This window comes from Equus quagga, chromosome 13 (assembly GCF_021613505.1).
Source record: "Equus quagga isolate Etosha38 chromosome 13, UCLA_HA_Equagga_1.0, whole genome shotgun sequence".
Lineage (NCBI taxonomy): Eukaryota > Metazoa > Chordata > Mammalia > Perissodactyla > Equidae > Equus > Equus quagga.
In genome coordinates, this window is record NC_060279.1 from 3,622,185 (window position 1) to 3,647,015 (window position 24,831).

General features: G+C 45.5%; 1 protein-coding gene across 2 annotated transcripts in view; it reads right to left on the minus strand.

The window, feature by feature from the left end:
* Window positions 1–7,360: 7,360 nt before the first annotated feature.
* ILDR2 (immunoglobulin like domain containing receptor 2) overlaps window positions 7,361–24,831 on the minus strand; it is a 62,039-nt gene continuing 44,568 nt past the window's right edge. For both annotated transcript variants that reach the window (XM_046682750.1, XM_046682751.1), the window contains 4 exons: window positions 20,198–20,311; window positions 16,187–16,403; window positions 14,377–15,049; window positions 7,361–13,179 (listed from right to left, as the gene is read on the minus strand). In XM_046682750.1, coding sequence (XP_046538706.1) covers window positions 13,144–13,179; window positions 14,377–15,049; window positions 16,187–16,403; window positions 20,198–20,311 — 1,040 coding nt within the window. In that variant the 3' untranslated portion in view covers window positions 7,361–13,143. The remainder of the gene's footprint in view (window positions 13,180–14,376; window positions 15,050–16,186; window positions 16,404–20,197; window positions 20,312–24,831) is intronic.

The following is a 24,831-nucleotide window of genomic DNA, read 5'->3' on the forward strand; positions in this document are numbered from 1 at the left end:
TCTATGGACAGCTAATCTTCGACAAAGGAGCAGAGGGCCTACAATGGAGAAAAGAAAGTCTCTTCAACAAATGGTGCTGGGAAAACTGGACAGCCACATGCAAAAGATTGAAAATCGACCATTCTTTTTCACCACACACCAAAATAAACTCAAAATGGATCAAAGACCTAAAGATTAGGCCTGAGACAATAAGTCTTTTGGAAGAGAATATAGGCAGTACACTCTTTGACATCAGTTTCAAAAGAATCTTTTCGGACACTGTAACTCCTCAGTTGAGGGAAACAATAGAAAGAATAAACAAATGGGACTTCATCAGACTAAAGAGCTTCTTCAAGGCAAGGGAAAACAGAATTGAAACAAAAAAACAGCTCACTAATTGGGAAAAAATATTTACAAGCCACTTATCTGACAAAGGGTTAATCTCCATAATATACAAAGAACTCACACTGCTTAACAACAAAAAAACAAACAACCCGATCAAAAAATGGGCAGAGGACATGAACAGACATTTCTCAAAAGAAGAAATGAATATGGCCAATAGACACATGAAAAGATGTTCATCATCGCTAATCATCAGGGAAATGCAAATCAAAACTACACTAAGATATCACCTTACCCCCGTTAGATTGGCAAAAACATCCAAAACCAAGAACGACAAATGTTGGAGAGGTTGTGGAGAAAGAGGAACCCTCATACACTGTTGGTGGGAATGCAAACTGGTACAGCCACTATGGAAAACAGTATGGAGATTTCTCAAAAAGTTAAAAATAGAAATACCCTATGACCCAGCCATCCCATTACTGGGTATCTATCCTAAGAACCTGATATCAGATATCTCAAGAGTCCGTTGCACCCCTATGTTCATCGCAGCATTATTTACAATAGCCAAGACGTGGAACCAGCCTACATGCCCAGAAACTGATGATTGGATAAAGAAGATGTGGTATATATACACAATGGAATACTACTCAGCCATAAAAAAAGACGAAATTGGCCCATTCACAACAATGTGGATGGACCTCGAGGGCATTATGTTAAGCGAAATAAGTCAGTCAGAGAAAGACGAACTCTATATGACTCCACTCATAGGTGGAAATTAGTATTTTGAGAAGGAGATCCGATCGGGGGTTACCAGGGAAAAGGGGGGGGTGGGGGGAGGGTACGGAGGGGGAAGAGGTGTACCCACAACATGACTAACAAAAATGTACAACTGAAATTTCACAAGCTTGTAATCCATCATAACATTAATAAAAAAAAAAAAATAAATAAACTGTAGAAAAGGACAAAAAGATCTTAAAAAAATAACTTCCCATCTCATCCTTGTGCAATTATCTTTCAGATCAAAATTTAAGTCTTTGCATTTACCCTTGCTAATTTTTTGTTCGATTTGGCCCATTGCCCCAGTCTATAGCCCTCTCCTGGGATTTGATTCTGGACTTGTCCACTCCAGGGGATCTGCAGTCCCTCCCAACATCCCGTGCGAGTTGTCAGTCAGCCTCCTGCACTGCGTTAATGGACGTTCAATATTCCCGCATTATTTAACTTATGCTTCCTTTTCATTGCACCGCGTTTTTTAACATGAGCTTCCACAATCTCCACACTTATTTATAAGGCAAGAATTAAGTGTCATAAAGAATAATGATCCCACAACTAGAAGGACATGCAACTAAGATATACAACTGTGTACAGGGGGTGTTTGGGGAGATAAAGCAGGGGAAAAAAAAAAAAAAAAGATTGGCAACAGTTGTTAGCCCAGGTGCCAATCTTTAAAAAAAAAGAATAGCCAACCAGGACTCAGGAGATCTGGGTGCTAGCTCTAGTGGTGCTGCTGTCTTTTTTTAAAATCCCCTCGAGTCATTTCCTTCTTTGTGGTCTTGATTTTCCCATCTGTAAAATAGAGGAAAAAATGCCTGTTCTGCTTCCCTCACAGAGTTATTACGAGGATCAGATAACAATGTACATAAATATGCCATGGAATAATCTGAAACTATTGAAATGGAACGTAGTGTCCTGGGACAGCCAGGACCAGATGACAGGAGTCAGGAAGAGTCTGTGCAACTTGGGGACATCATTGGGGATTCAGAGGCTGTTCTCTGGAGCCCATCTCCAAAACCCTCAGCCCATCCATGCCCCGTTCACTGTACATGGTAGGGTGTCTTGGCCTTTCTTCTCCCTGGTTTTCACAACTGGCATGGAGACAGCTCCCCAAAGAAGACACCAAGAACATCCCTTTGTGCTGGATGACAAGATACAGGGCTTGCTAAGAAGGCAGACTTTTTAAATGCTCTTATAACCAGTCTAACCCATGGCCCCATCTTGGCACATGCTAAAGTTTCTCAAAAATTGCCAAAGAGGATTGCAGTCTTGACAAAATTAATAAGTAAAATTCTTAAAATCTTTCCATATGTCCCTCAAGATCTCATATAAATGATGGTCATACCTCATATCTATGTTTCTTTAACTCTCCAAACTCTCCTTGCTCATCTTGCCAATTATCTTTTACCCTCTCCTCTCCCACGCTCTGCTCCATGTAAATCAATCAAGCCAGACCAGGATCCTCTGGGTTCTTCCCTCACTCATTACCTCATTTTATACCACAAAATTGCAGACGCTGAGCTGGCCGGTCAGAATTTGATGTACGCTGCAAGAGAAAGAGGTTGAAGAGTATTCCTAACATTGATATTTTCTACCTACCACACTGATTTGTTGCCTTTTAGGTTAAAAGAAATCAAGTCTCAGATACAGCGGAGAGAACGGGAGCAGACACAGGGACAGCTAGAGACGAGTAGATTCTCCAGCCGCTCAGTGCTGCACCTTCCCACCACCCGGACAGGGTCTTCCAGGACCCCGCCCCGAGCTGCCCAATCCTGACGTCTCTATCTTGTATGCGTGGCTTGTACTCTTGTCTGGTCCTCTTGAGCTTGGGGATAGTCATTCCCAGTCTAGGGGCTGATGAAAACACACACAGTTTGTGGCCTATTGACTGAAGGCCTCCTGCACGTCTCAGCCACAGCATTGTCAAGAACCTCTATGGGTATAAATTCTCAGATGGAGTGAGCAGCTGAGGTTGGCAGCCAGTGTGGGGCCTCAGGCGTTTCTGCCTTCAAAATTTTTGGCCTCTTGCCGGTGGCTTATAAGTGAAAACAATCCCCATCTCCTGCCCTCCAAACCCCTCTAGGCTTGCATGTCACCTCGAAAGGGACTGGCTTCTAGGCAAGTCCCTTTCAAAAGTTTTCCAACCTCTGCTTTAGCATATGGCTAGGAGGAAAGCCTTGAGGAGACCAAAATCATCCTTACTTGCTAAGATGTGACCTGGATATCAAGATTTTTGGGCATATTCAACCTGCACAGGAGTCACTACTCTCTAGCTCTCCTGAGATCAGAGCTTTCAGAGTATCGCAAAATGGTCTTGATTTGCTTTAGTTAAGCTAACATTGGAAAACCTATTGTGTGCCATGCACCATAGTGACTTGAAAGATACAAAAAAGAAGACTTTCAAAGAACTTCCATTCCAGTATGTGGACACACACAAAAAGAGATTACCTTAAATTAATGTGTTGAACGTAGCGACAGGGTGAACACTGCTGTGGAAGCGTAGAACTGGGGCTCTTAGCTCAGCCTGGTGGGAGCAGGGCTTCCCAGAGGATGTGACACCCAAACTGAACCTTAAAATGTGTTTAAGAAAGTGGCCAAAGAGGAGGAGGAAGGCATTCTAAATTAAAGCTGCAGAGGTGCAAAACAACACAGTGTGTTCAAGCGTTACAAATGCTTCTGCATCTGAGAGCGTAGCAAAGTAGAAAAGAAAGAAGTAGAAACTGGCAGTGAAGCTGCGGTAGCAGGAAGGGGTCCGATCACACAGAGCCTGTGTATGTTCTAAGGCACTTGACTCGGTCTCAAGATACGGATAACCAGAAAATTTTTAAGCAGGGAGTGACAAAGTCAAACTTTAGTCTTGCCAGGTCTCTTAATTTCAACTGAACTATTTGTTATTTGAGTTTTCTGCTTAGGAAACATTTGCACATCTGGAATTTCACCCTGAGGGCCTTCATCAAGGTGTGATACAGCTTGCGTGTGAGTGTTCAGCTTGCCCTTTTGGATGCACTATGTGCTGCTGAATTTTTTTGCCTGGATCCAGGGACCCAGGAACCCATCAGTCCACGGCACACAGCCCCGCCCCTGCACCCCGCCCTCTGTGTGGGTCAGCGCTGCCTAACGCCTGGCCGCCTTCTACCACAAGAGTTAGACGTGAGACTATGGAATCTTCTCTGCTTGTTTTTTAGACAGTAAGAGCGAGAGCGAGATAGGGAGAGATCGAGTCATCTTTTTAGAGCCAAAGGCCAGGGAATGGACTATTTAGATCCTTTGGTTGCACAGTTCAATGACATAATTTTTGCTTGCTAATGAGAAACTGGCTTCACTATAATTCTGTAGCACCGGAGTCTGACCTGACTTCAGAAAGTACTTGTATCCCAGTGGTGTTAAAAAGCACATTTTAAAATAGCTTTAAATCGAGCGGGGCATGTGCCTCATTCCCACTTGGTCCCAAGCAAGAAACATGAGGTTTTCACCACATGATACCCACAGATGTCCGCTCTGAAAACAGAAGATGGCAAGGTCTAAACTTGCAAAACATACAGAAAAACTCACCGCTTCTAAATAAAGAACTCCCAATTCAGTTAATTTGATTTGTCAAAAGAGAATTTATACACAGCTTTTTAAGAATACATCTCTTAAACAATGTGAGGCACACCTCTATCCAAAACCTTCAGTCTCAGCGAGTTAGCACGGGGAAGCGTTCCCTTGGATGTGTGCCACTAGATGGCGTGTCAGGCTAAATCACTCCCTTTCTCTGAGCGACACCTGACACATCTGTTGTCACCTCAGGCCACCTGATAAGCATTCAGGAAATGCTTAAAACCAATTCAGCAGAAAATATAATTTTATTATTAGGACGTCTCTGCCAAGATTTTTTAGAACCTGAAATCAGCGTACTTCTTTATTTCTTGAATTGAACGTGTATATAAAAATATGACTTTTACATTGAATAAATGGGAATCAGTAGGGTGCAAACATAAAATAACTGATTTTCCCCGAATAATTTTAATCCATCCTATGTGTCTAGTTTTAGAGAGAAATGCCTGTACCTTCTAGATTTTTCCCACTTACTTCTATTCCTTCTTCACTCAATCACTAATTCCTCTTGGACCCTCCAGAGTTGCTGTGTGTATGTGGAGTTATTATGGGGAGAAGGAGGGCAGGTAAGGAGCAAGAAAAGTCTTCCTGACTGGCACCAATGTAATATGGCATTCTACCAAACATGAGTTCACAACTGAAAACTATAAAACATTTAAGGAAACAAGAAACCATGAGTGAGAGTTAGCAGAAGTAACAAATTTCAAAGTTAGGCCCACAAAGACTGCAGATATTGGAATTACTGAGCATAAAATATAAATAGTACATTTAATATATTCAAAGAAACAAGAGGGAATTGTATAGAAGAGTAAGGAGCAAGACACTATCAACAATGACCATGCAGATTTGAAAAAGGGCTAAATTGAACTTTCAGAAATGAAAAATATACTAATTAAAATTAAAATTCAGGAGCCAGCCCTGTGGCCGAGTGGTTAAGTTTGCACACTCTGCTTTGGCGGCCCAGGATTTCACCAGTTCTGCATCCCAGGCGTGGACCTAGCATCACTCATCAAGCCATGCTGAGGTGGTGTCCCACATAGCAAAAACAGAAGGACCCACAACTAGAGTATACAACTACATACTGGGGGGCTTTGGGGAGAAGAAGGAAAAAAAAGAGAGATTGGCAACAGATGTTAGTTCAGGGCCAATCTTTAAAATAAATAAATAAATAAAATTCAGAGGAAGGAGATTAGAGCCAACTGAAGAGAAAAGTAGTGAACTGAAAGATGAATTTGAAGAAAGTACTCAGAATACAGCACAGAAAGATGAAGAGATGAAACTACAAAAGACAGACCAAGCAATATGTAAGACAGAAAGAAAAGTCTAACATACGTTTAATTGACATTTTCAAAAGAGAGTTTAAGGAGAAGAAGAAATATTCAATATGTTAATAGCCGAGAGTTTTCTATCACTGATGGAAAATCCAATCCACAGCTTCTGGAAGCACAATAAATCCCAACCTGAACAAGTTAAAAGAAATCCATACCTGGTGGCATGTTAACTAAACCAAAGGACACTAGAGACAAAAAGAAGGTCTTAAAAAACAGCCAGAGAGACAAGACAGATTACTTACAAAGGAAGGACAATTAGATTAGTAATTAACTTTCAAAAGCAACATTAAAAGCCAGAAGGGAGTGGAATAATATCTTCAGTATGCTAAGAGAAAACAACTATTAATCCAAAATTGCATACTCAATGACATTATCTTTCAAGAACAAGAACGAAGTAAAGACTTTGTTTTAGAGAAACCCAAACTGTAGAGTATCCTCACAAAAGACCATCACTAAAGAAAGCTTCCTTTAGAAAGAAGGGACAAGATTTCCAAAAAAGACCTGAAATGCAAGAAGAAAAGATGTGTAGAAAAAACATGTAGGTGACCCAAACATACACTTTACAAATCAAATACAATATTTTATAAAGCTGAAAAAGCAAGATGGAATTAATACAATGGACAAAATAGCAGAAAGTCCAGAGGAGGTCATCAGAGCTAAACTGTTTTAGAGTACCTTTAAGATAAAATGACATGTGAACATTTTTAGGTGAGCTACTCAAAGAAGAGAACTGAGTCCAGACGCTTCAAGCAAGGGCAGGTTTTTCCATTCAACCAGGATCCTAAAATCTGGAATTCCCTTGAGAGAGCCTGGCCAATAGGAGGGTATTAATCGCTCCCTGAGGGATTTACCACTTCTTTTGCAAACAAAGGATTTGAGTTGCCTTCTCTTAATTATGACGATGTGGAGTTCTTCAAATCTTTTCAGAACTTAAAATGTCCTCCCATGAATGGTTTCCTTCCTCCCTTCCCCAGGTGACATTTCTAGCAGCAAATGCTTGTGCCCTTCTTGAAAATGAGCTGGGTACCACAACATCATCCAACCATCTTCGCTGCTCCTCATCTCCTGAATGTTAGACAGCCTGTGGAGAGCAGTGAGAACGGCAACAGAATTCATCCAGGCCATAGCTCACTAAAATCTGGGAAAACCTAGCTTCAGATCTGTCAGTGCTTGCCTCCTCCATAGTCCCACAGTATTTACTCCTCTACTACAGTACTTAAAACATTCGGAGGCCGTCATGCATCGTATTTTTTTTCTGCTGAAGTCATTTAGGGTCAGATCATGATTAAACATGGTTGTGTTAATTATGAGTTCTTGATAGCAAATGTTGGTGGAAACATTTTATTTAGTTTAAAACATTACAACCAAATTCACTTTGTATGTTTGACACTGAAAAAAATCATGGGCAACAGTGATACAAACATTTCAGTTTTGATGCCACAGACAAGGCACAAAAACAAGTGGGCAGGTGACTCTCAGGAAGCAGATTTCTGACCCCTCTTTGACCCATTGTTCCTTCTATTCCCTTATTCTTTATTCCCACAAGGAAAATTCTCATGGGTAGTATCTAATACCTTTGTTAATAAAGTGGCTTTTCCTTAAAGCCAAGATAAGAGTGAAGTTGTGTTTCTTTTAGCTTTCCCAGAAGAAAAGCGTCAGACCACTGACCTGCGTCCAGCCCCACCAAGAAACCCTCACAAAACTTTGAACTAACCCGCTGCATTGTCTCAGCTGGCCCCTCCAGTTCTACCTAAAATCCCAAAATGCTGTGAAGATGCGAGACAGTTCACTCCTAAGCAGGTCACCCCCAACCCCGGAATTCTGAGCGGAGATCAATTTGCAGTTTGACTCAGAAACTCCTCTTCAGGAAGGATTCTAAAATCGGAAGCACATTTTTATCAAAGCCTTTTCCCCTCACCGCATGGCTAACGAAAGTGGAACTCTCCTGGAGCACAGCTGACTCCCTCTGAGAGCTGCATTTGAGGAATGGTGCTTGGGAGGATGGAACAGCAAGTGTCTGTCTTCACAGCTTCACTGTCCCCTGACATGTGAGTGAGCATCGAGGCCAGGACTCTTCTCACCGGATGTTTGGCTGTGAAGAGAATCAGCCAGATTCCAGTCCCACAGATATTGTAGGAACTGGAAAGAACCCTAGACAGACAGTCAGAAGGCCTGGCTCTATAATTTTAAAAGTCACTTGACCATAGGCAAATCACTTAGCCTTTTCAACTTCGGTTTTACATTCTGTTTGATGGGTCCACCATATCTACTTTGCCTCTATCATGGGGGTTGTTGTAAGGATCAAATGAAACAATGCACGTGAAAGTGCTCTGTAAATAGTAATACACCATAATCTGATACAAGTATTATCAGTATTCGCCTCCTTATCACCTTCAGGCAGTGCTAAAGCTTGGGCTGCTGCTTAAAGCAGCTCCACATTAGCCTTGTTCTGCTTCAGTGTTAAAGCTCCTTACTTCGAGCTTCACTGATCAGCTTCCCAGGTGACTAGGATGTAGGATCCTGGCAGAGAAAAACCAGGCGCTTTTTTCTTCTGGGATTTTAAGTACCTGGGCCCCTATTTTGGCGAATTTGGATCTCTACATCCTATAAATCAATTTCAAACTCCTGTAAGATTCTGGCAGCATTTAAAGCTGATGTTGGAAGGATATGTGATGTAGATTTCATTATTCTTGCCCACTCTACTTTGGGTCTTGAGGTGGAAGTGGATGTGGGCCAGCCAGACTGATAATTTGAATGTTTCAAAAAATTATTTTTGTCATTTCCCCAGTGGTCTCTTTGCTTTCTATTCATGATCTAAGTTTTGCTCAGAATGGCATCAAGGGAATGAGAAAATTACCTGTAATTCTTGTTGTCAGATGTGAGATTGTCACAACAGATCTCTACTCCAGGACTGGAAACATCCAGAACAGGCTCCTGGGAAGTGCTCCTAGCTTTCCTGTCTCTCTGCTTCACATGGTTCTCCTGCCCCTGGGCCCTGGTGAGCCAGTCACCATGTCACAGACAGACCGATAGGTGCTTCACCCCTGCCAGCCCGAAGGGAGTAAGGGGAACCTCACCAGGACATTTGAAGAAAAAATTTCAAAGTCCAAGGAAGCCTCAGGACCAACTGTTTGGGGTACACCAGGGGTAGGACCTAGTGCAGCATTTCCCAAATGCATGTGATCACAGGAATATCCTGAAATACACATTAAAAGTACAAATCCTAGCTCCAGACCCACCCAATCGATCTCTGAGGCAGGGCCCAACAATACATTTTTCACAGCAATCAAGTAATTCATATGGTTAGGCAATTTGGGGAAATATTGATCCAGCAGAAAAGACCTACAGGCTTGGAGTCTAATGACCTAATTAGGTCTGTGACTTCACTAATGGCAGCAATGGTTCATTTCTCCATCTATAATGGGGGGTGGATTACAACAACATCTGTGACTCCAGCCTCTCTCCAAGGCTGCCTAAGGTCTAATCAGATTACCTATACGAAGTCTTTCAGACTATTTAGAAATATTTACAGATGTGGCTCATTGTTTTTAGCATGGAGTGCCTTGGGCCAGAGTGGCAGGCCCTTCCCACTCTTAGTTCGCACGGTCCCAAGCCAGGTGCAGAGTGAGGCTCATGAGAAGGGAGATGAGGGGCCCATTATCTACACAAGACTTTCCTGTGTTAGTGAGGGTGGGCAGCAGCACTCATGGCTGCAGAACTGAGCCCCTGAAGAAGCTGATGCGGAGCTCCCCTGTGAGCATGCTGGGGTGGAACAGCTGACACGTACCACCAGGTCCATGGCAAGTGTCCCCAGCTTCCTAATGAGTCTCTGCATGGCTTAGAGAAGCAGTTCATCTACCAGGGGACATCTCCTGCCACCTGCATCCACGCCCCCTCACCCAACAGTCCCTGACTCAGCTGTGACTCACAGACAAACACAGCAGCTCATGCATCATCCCACTGGTCCCTGGGCCCCCACCTTCCTCATCCTAACTCACTTCTTTCAGTTCAGATTTTTTAATATTTGCTTTTCAGATTACTAAGCACATCTTTAAATAGTATGGATGGACAAACACACACAACACTTAAATATCAAAATATACCCATTTAAATAAAAAACTTTAATTCTCTGGGTTTGTTGTAACTTATCCATAGCGATATTTCATATTATATGCATAAAATCTCCTAATTCTTTCTTGGGCATGTCTTCTTTCCCCTATTCAATTGTAGGGTCCCAATGATAGAGACCAGGTCCTACACAAGACTTATTATGTACCCCAATAAAACCTAGGAAGGAAGCTAACATGTGCAAGCACTTCCTATGTAGGACACACTATTCAGGGGAGAAGAAACAAAAGGTCATGAAGAGAAGAGCCGGGGTGCTGAGGACGGACAGCTTTGCATGTACTTGTCTAGACAGCCTTATCTCCTGTCCACATCCCCAGAAACGACTGCTTTCTCTCTTGGGAAGTCTGAGTGATTTATGCCACCCCATGGAGGACAACCTGGTCCCATCTCCCCAGGTCATTTCAGTAGGCTGTTATCATCTTTGCATTTTTTATTGTTGTCTTTGGAACTGCAGGTTTCCAATTTTAATAACTCTTTCTCATTGCTCCCCTCAATCTTCACCAAAATCGTACATGCCTCCGGCTAATAAAAGAAATAGTTTTGGTCTCTGCAGCTGGTGCTATGGGGCTCTTTGGTGGTGAGAAGCCTGACACAGTGCTCAGTATAGAGATAATAGCTACTGCAGCTACCCAATATTCTCCAAAATTGCCTGAGCAAGTTGAGATCCAAAGCTGGTGACTAAGAAACGATGTTTTAATCATCTTTTCCATCTGAATTGGGACCCAAACAGGTAGACTAGGCCTAGGCTTTCAGAGACCAGGGACACCGTCAAGTCGGAAACTCAGCACCAGGGTTATGGCTTGTGTCTTCCAGCCCTTGGAAGTGCCAGCACTGGGCTGAACTGTCCTTCTGGTTCCTCTTGATAGGCCAAAGCCTCTGTGAAGTCCTTGGGTCGGCCAATTCTCCTGCAAGCAATGATATCAACTCATCCCTCTGACTCTCACCCAGCCTCTTCTTTATTTCATTGCACATGTAGGACTGTTTTGGAATGCCATAAAGTAAATGGATACCAGTGGAATGGTATTCTGAGAATAGGGCCTAGCTCCAGTAAGGTGGCTCTGGATAAGACCAAGGAGATGCTGAAGAAGAAATCTTCTTCAGAGGTTGTCCATGGATCCACAGATAGAGAATGACCCACTGCTAGGAGTGGGAGGATAGTGAGGCCAATCACTGTCTCCCAGTGATTTGACCCAAGTGTGGGGTGAAAAGCTTTAGCAGAGGGGAGACTGTGAGACACCTAAGGTGAGGTGGAGTCAGAGATTCAGAGCTGAACACTCAGACACGAAGAAAAAGTCAGTTTTCCTTGACGAGAAATGAACATTTAAAGAGTGCACCAACTTTTCACACCTTGAGTTGGAATCAGCAATTTTGGCTAGGCTCAGCTAGGCAGTTCTTCTGTTGGTCTTGGGTGGGCTCACTCATGTGTTTGCATCAGCTGAGAGTTGACAAGCTGTCAGACAGCACGACAGGGGTAACTAGGCCCTTTCCTCTCATCATGCAGCAGGATAGCCCAGGCTCGTTCACCTGATGGTGATTGCAAGATTCCCAAGAGCAGCAAGAGAGGACAAGCCCCATGCACAAGAATTTTTCAAGTCTCTGCTTGTGTCACATTTGTTATTGGGCCACTGGCCAAATCAAATGGCCAATCCTGGGTTCAAGGGGTGAAGAAACAGACTGTACCTCTTGATGAGAAGGGAAGAGTTTGTGGCCATTTTTTGCAGTCCAATGATAAAATCCAGAGAGATCTAGTTTTGGGATCTGGGCAAAATCTATCATTTAGGCAAAGGTGAGAATAGGAAGTGCTCCTTCCTAAGGAAGCAATACCTCTCACCTCTCAAAAGCATCTAGAGTGGCAGCCTGGTGAGGCCAAGATGCATGCTCCACATCTCCAGTATCCTGAAATGGCAGGGCTGGGATGGCAGAAACAACTCATGGTAAATGAAGTTCAAAACCAGAGAAGAATTAGGTAGAGTTTGTGGGGGAAATGGCCCACATTCAAAATATAATGAGACCATATATTCTTTTTCTCTTAAATTCTTGTCCATTCTTTTCTATTTCATTCTTCTGCATTACTGCTCTCTCCTCTTTTTCTCCCTCTTTTCTTTTGTGTATATTTTAAGCATTTATCAAAAGGCACCTGATGACAACCTAATCAGACTGCAGAGGGAGGGGGCTCTGTGTGTGGCACCAAGCTGTGGAAAGTCCAGGAGAGAAAGGACGAGGTGAGCCCTTGATGTCCGAGACTCAGACGTCACCGTGGACAGCAGAAAGAGGAAAAGCAGAGCTTGTTCTCAGAATGGAAAGAGAAATACCACTTGGCTTTTCAAAAAGGTATACTCTCTTTTGTTTTGTTCCAGCCACTCAGGAACTGTCAATCAGAACAGCAAATTGAAGTCATTTCTGTGATTTTTCCAGCAGGTCACTGTCACTGAGTTCACCAAAGGCCTTCTGATTTTACTGTAACAACAGTCATTGGCTAGTGACTTGGAGGTGATGGGGATAAAAGGTATTTTTTGCCTGAAGCTACCTTCTTTTGTCAGTAGAAGGCCTTCTTCTAATAGTAGCAATAAATTCTTCTGTCCCTAAGCACAGCACAGGAGGTACAGAAAAGCATACTGTAGGCAGAGGCATCTTCTGGAGATTAGCAGTCCACAGCTAACTCCCTTTCAGAACTGGAAAAGGAATCCTGGTTCAGCTAAGGAAGGAGATTGGACAGGATGAACTCTGCAGGTGAGAAACCCCATGTGTGGGAACCTTCTCACACGTAGCTGTTTTCTTGATAAGTTTCTCAAACTAGTTAGATGGGCACTGAGGTTTGGAATCAGCCTCTCTTAAAGGCTGCCCCTCATCCCTTGCCAAAGCAAAGATCGGCAAATCTTCCAAGATGGTGGCCAGAGAAGGTCCGGGGCCTGCTGGCTCGTGGATTTGTGTCTTGACCCCGTAGTCCACTTCTGACTTCTAGTCATCCAGAGAGATGTCTTGAAAACAAATATCAGACCACAAGGGACATCCTGGTTGGGAAATCACTCTGGGGAAGAGCAGAAAGAGCCCAAGATTAAAACACAGGAGGGTAAAGAAACTCAACACAACAGATGGTTCCCTGGGCAGAGCCCACAACCTGTTCAGAGCCTGGCATATCCTGACTCTTAGGACACTTCATTAGGCTTGTGATTACTTTTCCTAAGCCTCAGTTGGTGCTGAAGCCCACCTACATCTGATAGGACGTAGTTCCATGGCCACAGAAGAACTTCCCACCCCTTTGGGAATAACTACAACAGTTACAGCTCCACAACAGCCGGTGTGGATGGTGCATTATAGACTTGACATCATGGGAAAGCTCCTCCCCTGCGCACACACTTCAGCAGCCTCATTTTCCTATTTACAGAACAACAAAAGACATTTAATTGTTTTGGAAGAGTTCATAATCACGTCAAGACCTTTTTCTGTTCATGTTCTCTCCCCACACTACATGCTAAAGAAAACGTCCAGCTTACATCATGAAAAAAAAAATGGTGGGAGAGACAGGGTAATTGAGGTGGGAGCAGAAGCACGTGGGCTTGGAGAGAGGCCTCCAGAGCACAGGGGCCACCACAGTGGACATTTGTGACTGCCTCCCAATATTTCTCTGAGGTCCAGAGCTTACATTTGGGGGCTGAGGGCTGGGCTGGGCTGCTCTTGACATTTAGAGAGAAAGCAGTTAACGTCTATATAAGACCATTTACAAAAGAGACAGCTAACTGGGCAGGGACCAAAAGATTTCCTTCACATACACAGGACACAGTACACAGCTCCTACTCAATAAAATGTCAGAGGAGGAAAGGAGCAGCGAGCTGTCCTTCATCGACAGCAGTGGCTCCTACCCTTCTCGGGGACATGGACATTTAGGAATTTGATGCAGCTTACAGACTCTCACCCCAAAGGGGGTGGACAATGGGGAGGAATGCACCTAGAGGCGTGCACAGAACATTCTGCACACAGCCCTCGGAAGCTCACCTAAGGGCCTGTGGTGGCGGTGACGCCTAGAGGCCCGCATGCCAAACCCTTCTTAACGCTGGTCCTCAAGGATCTAACACTCCACATCTACACACCTGCTACCTCTGCCTCGTCCAACTCTCAGAGCCCCACGCTTGCTTCCTTCCCCTGGTCCCGGACAGACCGAGGTGGGGAAAGAAGCAGCGCAACGTCCGGTTCCCCACCGCGGGGCCCTCCCGCCGGGCGCCCTCACGCTTTTCTTGGCGGCCTCCTTCTTCCTCCTCTTCTCCGAGTTGCTGGCGTAGGGCAGCTCGCGGCCGCGGTAGGACGGGCCGCGGCTCAGCTCGCGCTCGCTGTAGGGCGGCAGCGCGTCGTCGGGCGCGTCCTCCTCGTCGCCGGGCGGCGAGCTGGCCTCGTAGGTGGCCGTGGGCGACCAGGCGTAGTAGGAGGCGCTGCGCGGGCCGAGCCGCGCGCTCAGCCGGGACGGCGTCTCGAGGCTGCCGCCGCGGCTGGCGCCCTCGGGCCGGGCCTGGCGCTCCCGCGCGCCTCCGCGCGGCGGGTGCTCGTGCTTGGGCGCCGTGCCCGGCGTGCGGCTCACCAGGCGCGGCAGGGGCGCGTCGTCTGGCGGCCGCCGGCGCGCGGGGCTGTAGGCCCAGGCGCGCTCCGGGTCGCCGGGCGGCTCGCGGCTGCGGCTCCGCGGCCCGTAGGCCTCCTCCAGCGAGCCGTCCTGGTAGAAGCCTCCCAGCGCCCGCGCCTCCGAGCGCTCGAAGCGGCTCCCGCCCCGGGCCTCGTGGCTGTTGCCGTCGGCCCGGCGGGCCCGCTGGCCGTAGGAGTCGGCGAAGGCCGCCAGCTCGTCCATGGAGACGGCCGGCACGCCGGTGGCGAAGTTCTTCCGCGACAGCATCTCGGATTTGGATCGCTGCTGGCTGCGGGCGGAAGAGACACGGGTCAGTGTGCGACCACCCGCCGCGAAGGTGCGACCACCCGCCGTGTGCAAGGCGGCGAGCTCGAGCTCGAGGGGGCTGCCAGAGCGCCATCGTGTCCTGGGGCCTCGCTCCGAGCCGCAGCTGCGCTCCTTGCTGCGGGAATGATCTTGGGCACCTCTCGTGCCTCAGAATCTCAAACAGCGAAGTGCAGGCAATCTCACGAGGTTGTGTTAAGGCTCACAATGGATTTGTTTCGATAAAAATACTTTGTGGTCTATATGGTGCTGAAACACACCTGGGGCCGCCTTCTGATCGTTATTATGACTTCTGGTTGACAGCCACGTCTCACTCCTCACCCCATCAAAGCCAGCATGGGTGATGTGGCTTGCAATAAATATACACAGTTGTGGCCCAAAGAGGCCCTGTAATATTTGGTGATATACAGTGAGGCCTTTTCCTCCCTCAGAGCCGAGGGCCGAGTTACCTCTTGGGGTGGGGACAGAGGGACCCCTGCAGTTGGCTAAGTTTGAGAGAAAGGCAGTGTCTGCTATTCTTCCAGGTAAAGGGCAGGTGAGTGGTGAAGGTGCTTTTCAGTAGGAAGAAGCCACACAAACCCGGATGCACATCTTGGCCTCCTACATTCCTTGGCGGTGTGACCCTGGGGAAGTTCCTTAGCATCTGTAAGTTTCCGTTTCCTCAACTTAAAATGGGGACGTTAACAGTACCTCCCTTTTAGAGTTATGAGAATCAAATGCAACAGTGTAAAAACATCTCTGGCATTTTACTTTTCACATAACAAATGATCAAAAATGATGGGTGGGAGTTTTCAGAGGTTATAGGATAAAATACACGAGAAGGGCAGGGAGAGTTAACAAGGTTCATTTAAAGGGTCTAGAGTACCCATTTCAAAGGGCCTTGAATGATCACTTCTCCACATGGTATCACCAATGTTCCCTTGCTTATTAATAAATGTAGGAGAGGGGTGGTCAATAGCCGATTGCAAGAGAGATGTGGCACGATATCCTAGAATGGGAGACAGAGATGCTATAGGGGAATAATAGGCTCAAATCGCCCTGCCTTCCAGCTCCTGCCCCCTCACGCCCAGCACCAGAGCGGCCCTTCCACAGCCTTCTTCACCTGTGCCTGAAGCTCTCCCGGTCCTCTTTGTTATACTCCATGGCTGAGGGCCCCCGGCTTGCCCCACTGCTGCCTCCCATGACACCTGACCAGTAGTCAGGATTGCTCTCCAAGTCCCCGGACACAGGGAACTGCTTGCTTCGCATCTGATGGTAAGACTGGCGGAAATGGCTGTCCTCCTCATGCAGGGAGCTGAGTTCTGAGATGGTGTTGTTATCTGCAGGGACAAAACCAGGCATGACAGAGCTGTCTACATGTTAGCTACAACGGGAACTCTGTTAAGGGCTGAGACCACAGGCTCTGGGAAACTCCCACCTGTCTAGGTGGGTTGCAGACCTGAAGTCGTGGTATTTGCATTCTTAGCTCAGCAGGAACTGGCTCTACCTGGAGCCCACTTGCCTACAGAGAGGGAGGCTTCCTACGTGCTCTGTTATTGTTCTACCTAAGGCAGGCTTCCCAGAACCTGAGCTCTCGGCAGCTGGTCTCCTCCTAGTACATCATCATCCTTGTTTAAGTGTTTTTTTTCTTCTTGTATAATTGTCTGATGAGCTAATGATGATCTCATGCATGTTGAGCCAAAAGGGGCAAAAAGAGAGAAGCCACAGGTCACTGTATCTTCTTGACTGTTGGTGGAGTCCCAAGATGGGGCCTTCAGAGCCAGTTCCACCCCATGTTTTAGAGGCACCCCATATGAGCCCCCTTTAGCTGTGCCCCTCTCCACAGAGGAGGAGTCCACAAGGCCAAAGGGACTTCGCACCTAGCATCCATCCGTCCCCTTTCTGGGTGCTCATTCAGGAGCCTGGACTATCCTCCACAAATGGGACCAAGTGCATTTCCAGGGCCTGTGTAGACCTCTTCCCCTGCCCGGAGTATTCCAGGTGTATGTGGCCATGGGCAGCCAGGACAGCTGTTTGGAGGTGTGGGAAGAAAGGGGGTGGACTGCACTTACAGCCTGTGGGCCTCCACCTGTACTCCTGCCCCAGCCCAAAGATGTAGGCGGGGCTGCTCACAGCTTTCTTATTTCCTAAGGGGGCCTAAGTAGCTCTCTGCAAAAGCCCTTGTCAACAAGGGCCAGAATCACAATCTGGAAAGAAAAAAAAAAAATTCCACTATTTATTTATAGAACTTCGAAATGGATTGAATTTCATTTTACTTAAAAAGCAAATCTAGTGAATCTATTTGTAATGTAACTGAATCCATTTGTTTTTTAAAATCCTTTGGTTAGAACTTCAAAATATTATCAAAATCAACATTCACAAGTTGTGAGGCCTGGCTGTTGAGTGAAAAGTAAGCCAAGAGAGGAGGTGGAAGCACAAATGCAGGGCTCAGGTTCCCCTCTGCTGCTTCTCCTCCCCATCCACAACTGTGCTTGGAGGAGCAGAGGATTTTTGCTGATTCCCACCCACAAAGGGGAGGAGGGCCTTCCCTCACAGCATAAACACAGCCTCCTCGTCCTGTTTCGCCAGGACACAGGGCTGACCAGCAATATCATTCAGTTTGATCATGCGATTATTTGGTTTTGAAATATAATCTAATTTTTAAACCTTTTCTTCATCCTAAGGAAAATGGACTAGTTAGTACCTATTTTAAAGGAAAATAACTTAGATACTATTGATTAATAAAATCTAGACCCTTCCTTCTCTCATGATCCCAGTGGATTACAATCTCCTGGGAATTATACAGAACTTTAAAATGCACCAGGTATGACTATTGAAAAATAACATTGTTGGCTCAGAACTTTCCTTAAACTTCAGGGACTAATGGACATTTTTCATTTCTCCAGATAGTGGGGGCTATCTCTGTTTCACCATTCCTATGATGGATGGTCCAGGTTCTATGCTGCTATAAAATTTCTGCCCCATTGAACATGAATCCACCACTTCACAGACACCTAATAAGGTAACTCCAGAACAAGAAAGGAAAACATTTTCTGTAAAGGGCCAGATAGTAAATATTTTAGGCTTTGCAAGCCAAATTGTCACAATTATTCAATTTTGCCATTGTAGTGTGCAAGGAGTCATAGATAATACATAAGTGAATTGGCATGGCTGTGTTCCAATAAGATTTACTTACACAAACAGGAGGTGGACCATATATGCCCTGGGAGCTATAATTTGCCGATCCTGCACTGGGATTCACGACTAAAAACATCCCAAGAGCAACCCCCTACTTACAAGGGGCAAGGCAAATGAGGATCATATTGGCTGGGAAATTCAAGAGCCTGACCCTGAAACTCCCAGTTCTCAGAGAATCTGCTCCTCCCTTGCCACAATCTGAAACCATGCGATCCACTTGATGATGAGCGCTTCAAGACTGTTCCACTTTCATGATCCACCCCAGGGTTTGCTTTGCTCTTCAGGAATAGAACCTCTCAAAGTAAAGTGAACTATATTCCTACTTCATCTCTATGCCATTTTTGTAATGTCAACCTGCAGGTTCCAGGAGAGCCAGGATCCAGTTCTGGCACTGGCACTGAGTACTGGCACTCATTACTTTCCCTCCCCGCCTCCCTTTCCTCCTCTGTAAAATGAGAGAGGTGGATTCAACAACTTAGTCTCTTCCAGCTCCAACATCCTAAAGTCCTGTAAGCCAGAAGACTGTGGTCTCTCCTGCAGCCATGGAACCATCCAGTTTGCTCACAGGTTTCTTGTGTAAAGAGCACAGGATGGGAATCAGAAGAGCCAGGTTCTGGTCCTGATTGTGTCACTTCAACCCTCTGGGCTTCTGTTTCCTCAACCGTACACTGCAAAGGCTGACCTAGGCCACCTCTAAGGTCCCCCTGGACTCTAAGATCCCATTACCTTATGACTAGCCAGCCCCTGGAGGCCATTTTAACCCAGGTAGACAGGAGACATCGCCTAAAGCACGATTCATCCTTAGTTTTAACCTCAGTTTTTAACTTTTTCTCAGAGCTGTGAGATCCACAGATTCCCTCCACAGGCTCCTTCTCCTTGGTCTCTGACTCTCTGTCTCTGTCCCCTCATGGGAATCCATGACAACACTGTTACAACCAGCTTGTCAAGTGCAGTGACATCTGCATTCCTGACATTCCAATCTGGAGATGGTCTTTTTATAGTCAGTGCGGTGGGAGGATGCAGCAATGGATGCAACTCAGACAGGATGAATTTAGAATTGCAAACTGGGAGGAATATGTTGTCCTTAATCTGAATAAAGCTCCTCTAGTCTGGGACTGTTTCCCCAACAATTCCATCAAGTCTCTCGTTGGTTCCAAGGCGAGGAGGGTTCAAAGAGAGAAACAGGTGACCTCACTACCATGCCTGCCAGCACCCTCCGAAATTAGCCTGTCCATGTCAGACCTGCCCTGCGCTGCCTCTCACGTAGGCGGTAATTTGGACTCCACCCCAAAGAATCAGCTGTGTCAGCTGCAAAGTCTCCAAGGGCTTTGGGTGAGTTAAGGGTTGGGGCCTTGCCACCTACAGATTCAATAATTAAAAAGTTCTTTTTACAAGAGGGGCCGCTTCTTTGCTTGCCCCTCAATCTCTGCTGCTGGGCATCTCAGAGGAATGTAGGTCTCTTTTACGAGATTCATTTGGCAGACTTGTGCTTTCACCTTCACGCAGTCTCCATGCAGCAAGTCAGCAACTGGACTGTTGCTCAACGCTAGGTCCTTTCACTTTGGAAAAAGCTGATACTCAAGCTTCCACATCTTAAGTCATTATTTTGAATACATTTTAAAGGGAGTAGCAAGGAAAGACTTTTAATAAAACACTTCCAACCTCAGGATTGCACAGCGCCAGTAATACTGCCTGCCCCACGGGGAGACACAATATAAACCAGGATGGCACATGATTGCCCTATTCTTCACACCAGAAACCCTTTGTTCTCCCCTCTGAGTACTAGAAGCTACTTTCTTTAGGATGGTGTCACCAGTATCCCTGCTAGCTCTGACCCTGAAAGCTCTGGGCTGCCTAAGTTTGGTGACTCCCGAATCCCCATTAGCTATGGACTCCTGCACGGTGCACACATTACATAAAACTAACAGATGCTCACATCTGCCTCTCATCCTTCGGGCTGGATCAAACTGAGCCAGCTCCTTCTCGACATAGTACAGGACCTTCATGGAGTCTCTCTCTTTGTCAGCTTGGATCCGGTAACCTTTGCGAACTGTTGAGAAAAGGACGAGATGGTGAGCTAAAAAAATCAGGAGGAGGCGGCCTCCGTTTATTTTACCAAGTAGAAAACATGGTTCCCACTTACAACAACTCTTTTTGAAATCATCCAGAAATAGCAATCTATGTTTATACATATGGAACCATATCCAAGATCCCCTTTATCAGATGGTGCAATTAGGATAGAGGACCGGCAGGTCAACAACAAAATGCTACTACAGTATATTTTTAGTCATTTGTTAACCTCTGCTTCCTATCTCCTGACCTTCTCTAGCTCCACTTAAACCTCATCTTCTCGAAGCTTCGGGAGTATACTCATACTAAAAAAAGACCACTCTACAGTCTAAGGATCACACTTTCCCTTGGTGGGAACACATATAACTTTAAAACAGATACTCACATACCAGGGACCTTGACAAAGGTGGCCTGAAAGCCTCTAGTTGCCTGGGAGACGGTGCAGAAATTCCATAACTGGGTGGTGCATAAGAGCTAATATTAGATTATAGGCTATAAATGCATTAGTACAAAATAAGATGCAAAATACATGGATTACTAATTATGGTTCCATTTTATTTCTTTAGCATTTTCCTTTTAGGAAAGGGAATATCATATTTTAGACATGATTAGTTCAGCCTGCTGCTCTGTGGCTACAAGCAGGTGTTATATCCAGGGCTTAATAAAAAGCAAAAGCATGAGAGATAATACCATCTCCTATGTTCCCATCACTCACACTGTCAGGGGTAAAGGCTGTTTAAGCCCCATATCACTCAAGTATCATTCTAGTCCGATACCAGCCCCAAGCAAGATCAGACACAGGCAGGTCTAATCTTCAGAGTTAGGAGAAAGAGAAAAAAAAGGAAGAGAAAAGGGAATGAATGGGATGGAGACAGAACAATAATGGTAATAGGCAACACTTACTGGGCACTGAAAATGTGCTAGGTACTGCGCTAAATGCTTTCTGTGGACGTCTGTTCCTCACAACCACCTAAGGAATTAGCCACATGTTACGGTTGAGAAAACTGTGGCTCAGAGAGGTTTCCTAACTTGCTCAGGAATGAGTGGCAGCGCCGGGACTGGATCTTTGTCGTCTGATTCAAGCCTAACTGTACTGGGCATCTTCCCTCTCAGGAGTCTAGAAGCAGAGGTAGTGCAGAGAGAGAGAAGAGGAAGACAGGAAAGAAGAGCCCAGAGGAGGAAATGCTCCTCGGTGTGCCATGGTGGTGCCATCTGAGCATGGTCCTATCTTCTGGCCCATCAGGACTGTACAATGGGATGGAAGCAGGTGACCCAACGCCAACATTCTCTCTTCCCAAAGCTGGGTGGATCCCATAAAGAACCCATACGACTGCCTGAGCTTCTGCTCTCTGGTCATGTTACCCTGGCTGTGGACAAAGCCCCCCCCACCAGCATGTACATGGAAGACTAAGATAGAACATTCCACAGCACTCTAATCACAGCCCTGGCACCGGAGACTGAGAGGACACCCACCCCCGTTCACAGGTGCACTGGTTTTCTATATGGAACATGCTGGGCAGTCCACAGTCACCTCACATTGTGGAGTTCCTTAAAAAATTAGTCAATCTCAGTACACACTTTTCAGTAGCACCTTCTCCTGGAGGTCAGATCCCTAATCCTTATGCAGAAGGAATTATTAGCAGCAATGATTTTATTTATCAAGCGACACTCTTCCATCTCTGCAGAGGCGTTCAGAGTAGTACAGACAGTTCAATTAAAACGCAATTCTCCCACGGAACTGCTCTGTCTGTTCTGAGGCAGTTATGTCTGATGGATGAAGCGCGGGGCTGGGAAGGGAGACGGGCACTTGCAGGCAGGCCGCTGGGTCACTGAGAGACTCAAATAAATGGTGACCTCTCTAGGGCTCAGTTTTCATGTCTATACAATGCAACTAATACTTCCCAACCTTTAAATAACCTCAGAAAGAGAAGACAAATACATAAACAATAAAAAAGAAAAGACCAAAAAGAGAAGATAACAAAGACCCAATCAGTGGAGCACTTTGAGTTCTTTGTAATTATTAGGGGCAGCTCAAATGTCACTTCACCCAAAGGGCTTTCTTTGATTCTCGTAGCCAAAAATGTTTTCTCTCTTCTCTCTCTCTCACTCCTAACTTACAGATCATTTACTTTGAACTTTCACTATGACCCTTAATATATTCTAGTTTGTTTCAAGTTATTTGTAGAAATGTCTAATCTTCCCAAAGATTCTTGAGGAAAAAGAACTCTTACCATTCTGGATTACTGTAAAGCCAAAGACGGTGCTTTACATGCAGTAGGCACTTAAATGTTTGAGCTGAATTGGTGCCAGCCTGGGGATGGGGGTGGGGTTAATGATTTCTTTACAAAGAGTATTTTCAGTCGAGTTTCCCTCCCTAGACTGTAAGCTTGCTGAGGACAAGAATCAGTTCGCTCTGTTTACCTCTGCATCGCCAGCACCTAGCAGAGAGCCTGGCACATTGTGGACACTCCAAATACGTGTTTGTATGAATGAATGAATGAATGAATAGAAATCGGGAATCGAAACTATATCACAAGGTATACAAAGTAAGGCAGAAGAGGCCATGTGGTTGGTTGGTTGGAGAATTTTGACCAGGAAGGGGAAGGCCTGAATGACGGTTTGAGGGAGCAGCAACATTTAGGTAAGTTATTGTTATTGACAATTATTTCTTAAGTAAGGAAAAGTAGCTTTCCTTATCCTATAAAAAAGGCTTTAGGGAAAGGGCCGACAGCACCTGCAGCTATGTCTTCATCTAGGTGTTCTTACCGTGTGGAGCACTGTGGTGGTGAACATTCAGTAATACTGAGATAAGGGGGAGGGGCTGTTGCTATATGAACAAGGTACCAGCTGTCCCCTGGCGGTGAGAGGTGGCCGCCACCCTGAGGAACAGCTGGAAACCTCTCCCTTAATTGCAACCTGGACTGGAGCTTAGATTGTTTTCTCTGTCTTTGTAACAAATCACATTCCTCATTATACGACAGATTTGATTTTGAATGCACAGGTTATCAGGTCCCCGAAAAGTTACAGTAACTGTTTACAGCCTCAGATGGAGATGGAGTTCCTCCTTTCAGTACTAGCATTAGAAAGACCCGCTGTACTAGAGACTTTCGGCCTTGACGTCTTGGTCACGCCAGCTCATGACTTCAGAAATCTAAATCCAATTTGTGAAAAAGGACAGAGGCAAAACATTGATATTTAGAGTATAGAGGCATTGTCCATTTTGTTTCAGTAGCTAAAAAGCTAGGCAATTCTCCCTTTAAAATGTGTTGAGGGGGGTCAGCCTCATGGCATAGTGGTTCAGTTTGCATTCTCTGCTTCAAAGGCCGAGGGTTTGCAGGTTCGGATCTTGGGCACAGACCTAGCACTGCTCGTCTAGACACGCTATGGCAGCGTCCCACATAAAGTAGAGGAAGACTGGCACAGATGTTAGCTCAGCGATAATCTTCCTCAAGCAAAAAGAGGAAGACTGGCAATAGATGTTAGCTCAGGGCCAGTCTTCCTCACACACATAAAAAAAGGTGTGTGGTTTTTTGGGGTTTTTTTTTTTCCAGGAAGATTAGCCCTGAGCTAACATCTGCTGCCAATCCTCCCCTTTTTGGTGAGGAAGACTGGTCCTGAGCCAACATCCGTGCCCATCTTCCTCCACATTATATGTGGGACACCTACCACAGCATGGCTTGCCGGGATCCGAACCGGTGAATCCCAGGCCGCCGAAGTGGAATGTGCGCACTTAACCGCTGTGCCACCAGGCCAGCCCCTGTTGGGTTTTTTTAAATCAAAAACTCTAAGTTTGATTGTGTAGCACACTGTAACTAATTCTCTCCACCTGGTGGAACCTGGTCCTGTGTCACGAGCACATAAAACTCAAGAAAACCTTTCTTGATCTCTCCAAGCAGATGAGACTGCCCTTCTCTGAGGCTGCATCAGAGAAGAGTTTTATATCCATCTTTGTGTTTTTTACTTATTTTACTTCTATGCACAAGCTCCCAGCAGCCACTCTGCTAGACTGTAAATTCCTTGAGGGAAAATTTGTAGGCATTCATTAAATTTTTCTTGACTTGAAAACAAACAGAATGATGTCAGGTTGATTTCTATCTGTAATTTGTCTGAAGATCAGAGAACTCTCTGATGTCTGGTGATACTTTAATAAGAAGTGTCCTAGACGATTGGTCAAAGGCCAGCATCTTTTGGAAAATGACTTTTTTCCCCAGTGATGTTTCAGTCCAGGGTCGCTGGATGATTTGTTCCTCTTTTCAAGCTCACTGTGGTCCCAGTCCTTTGGTTGGGGTGGCTCTTCACGCTTCAGCACCTCTAATTCGTCAGCCTTTGCCCACTTTGGCTTCACTGGAGAGGGAATATTGGGATGTTCATTTTGATGCCAAATGGTAATTTCAAAAAATCTTATTGTTAAAGGATTTGAGCTGATGCTTTTGACTCAAGTAAGGCTCAACTATTTTTCAGCTGATTTTCCCTTTACAGCCAAATCTAACTTATAAAACT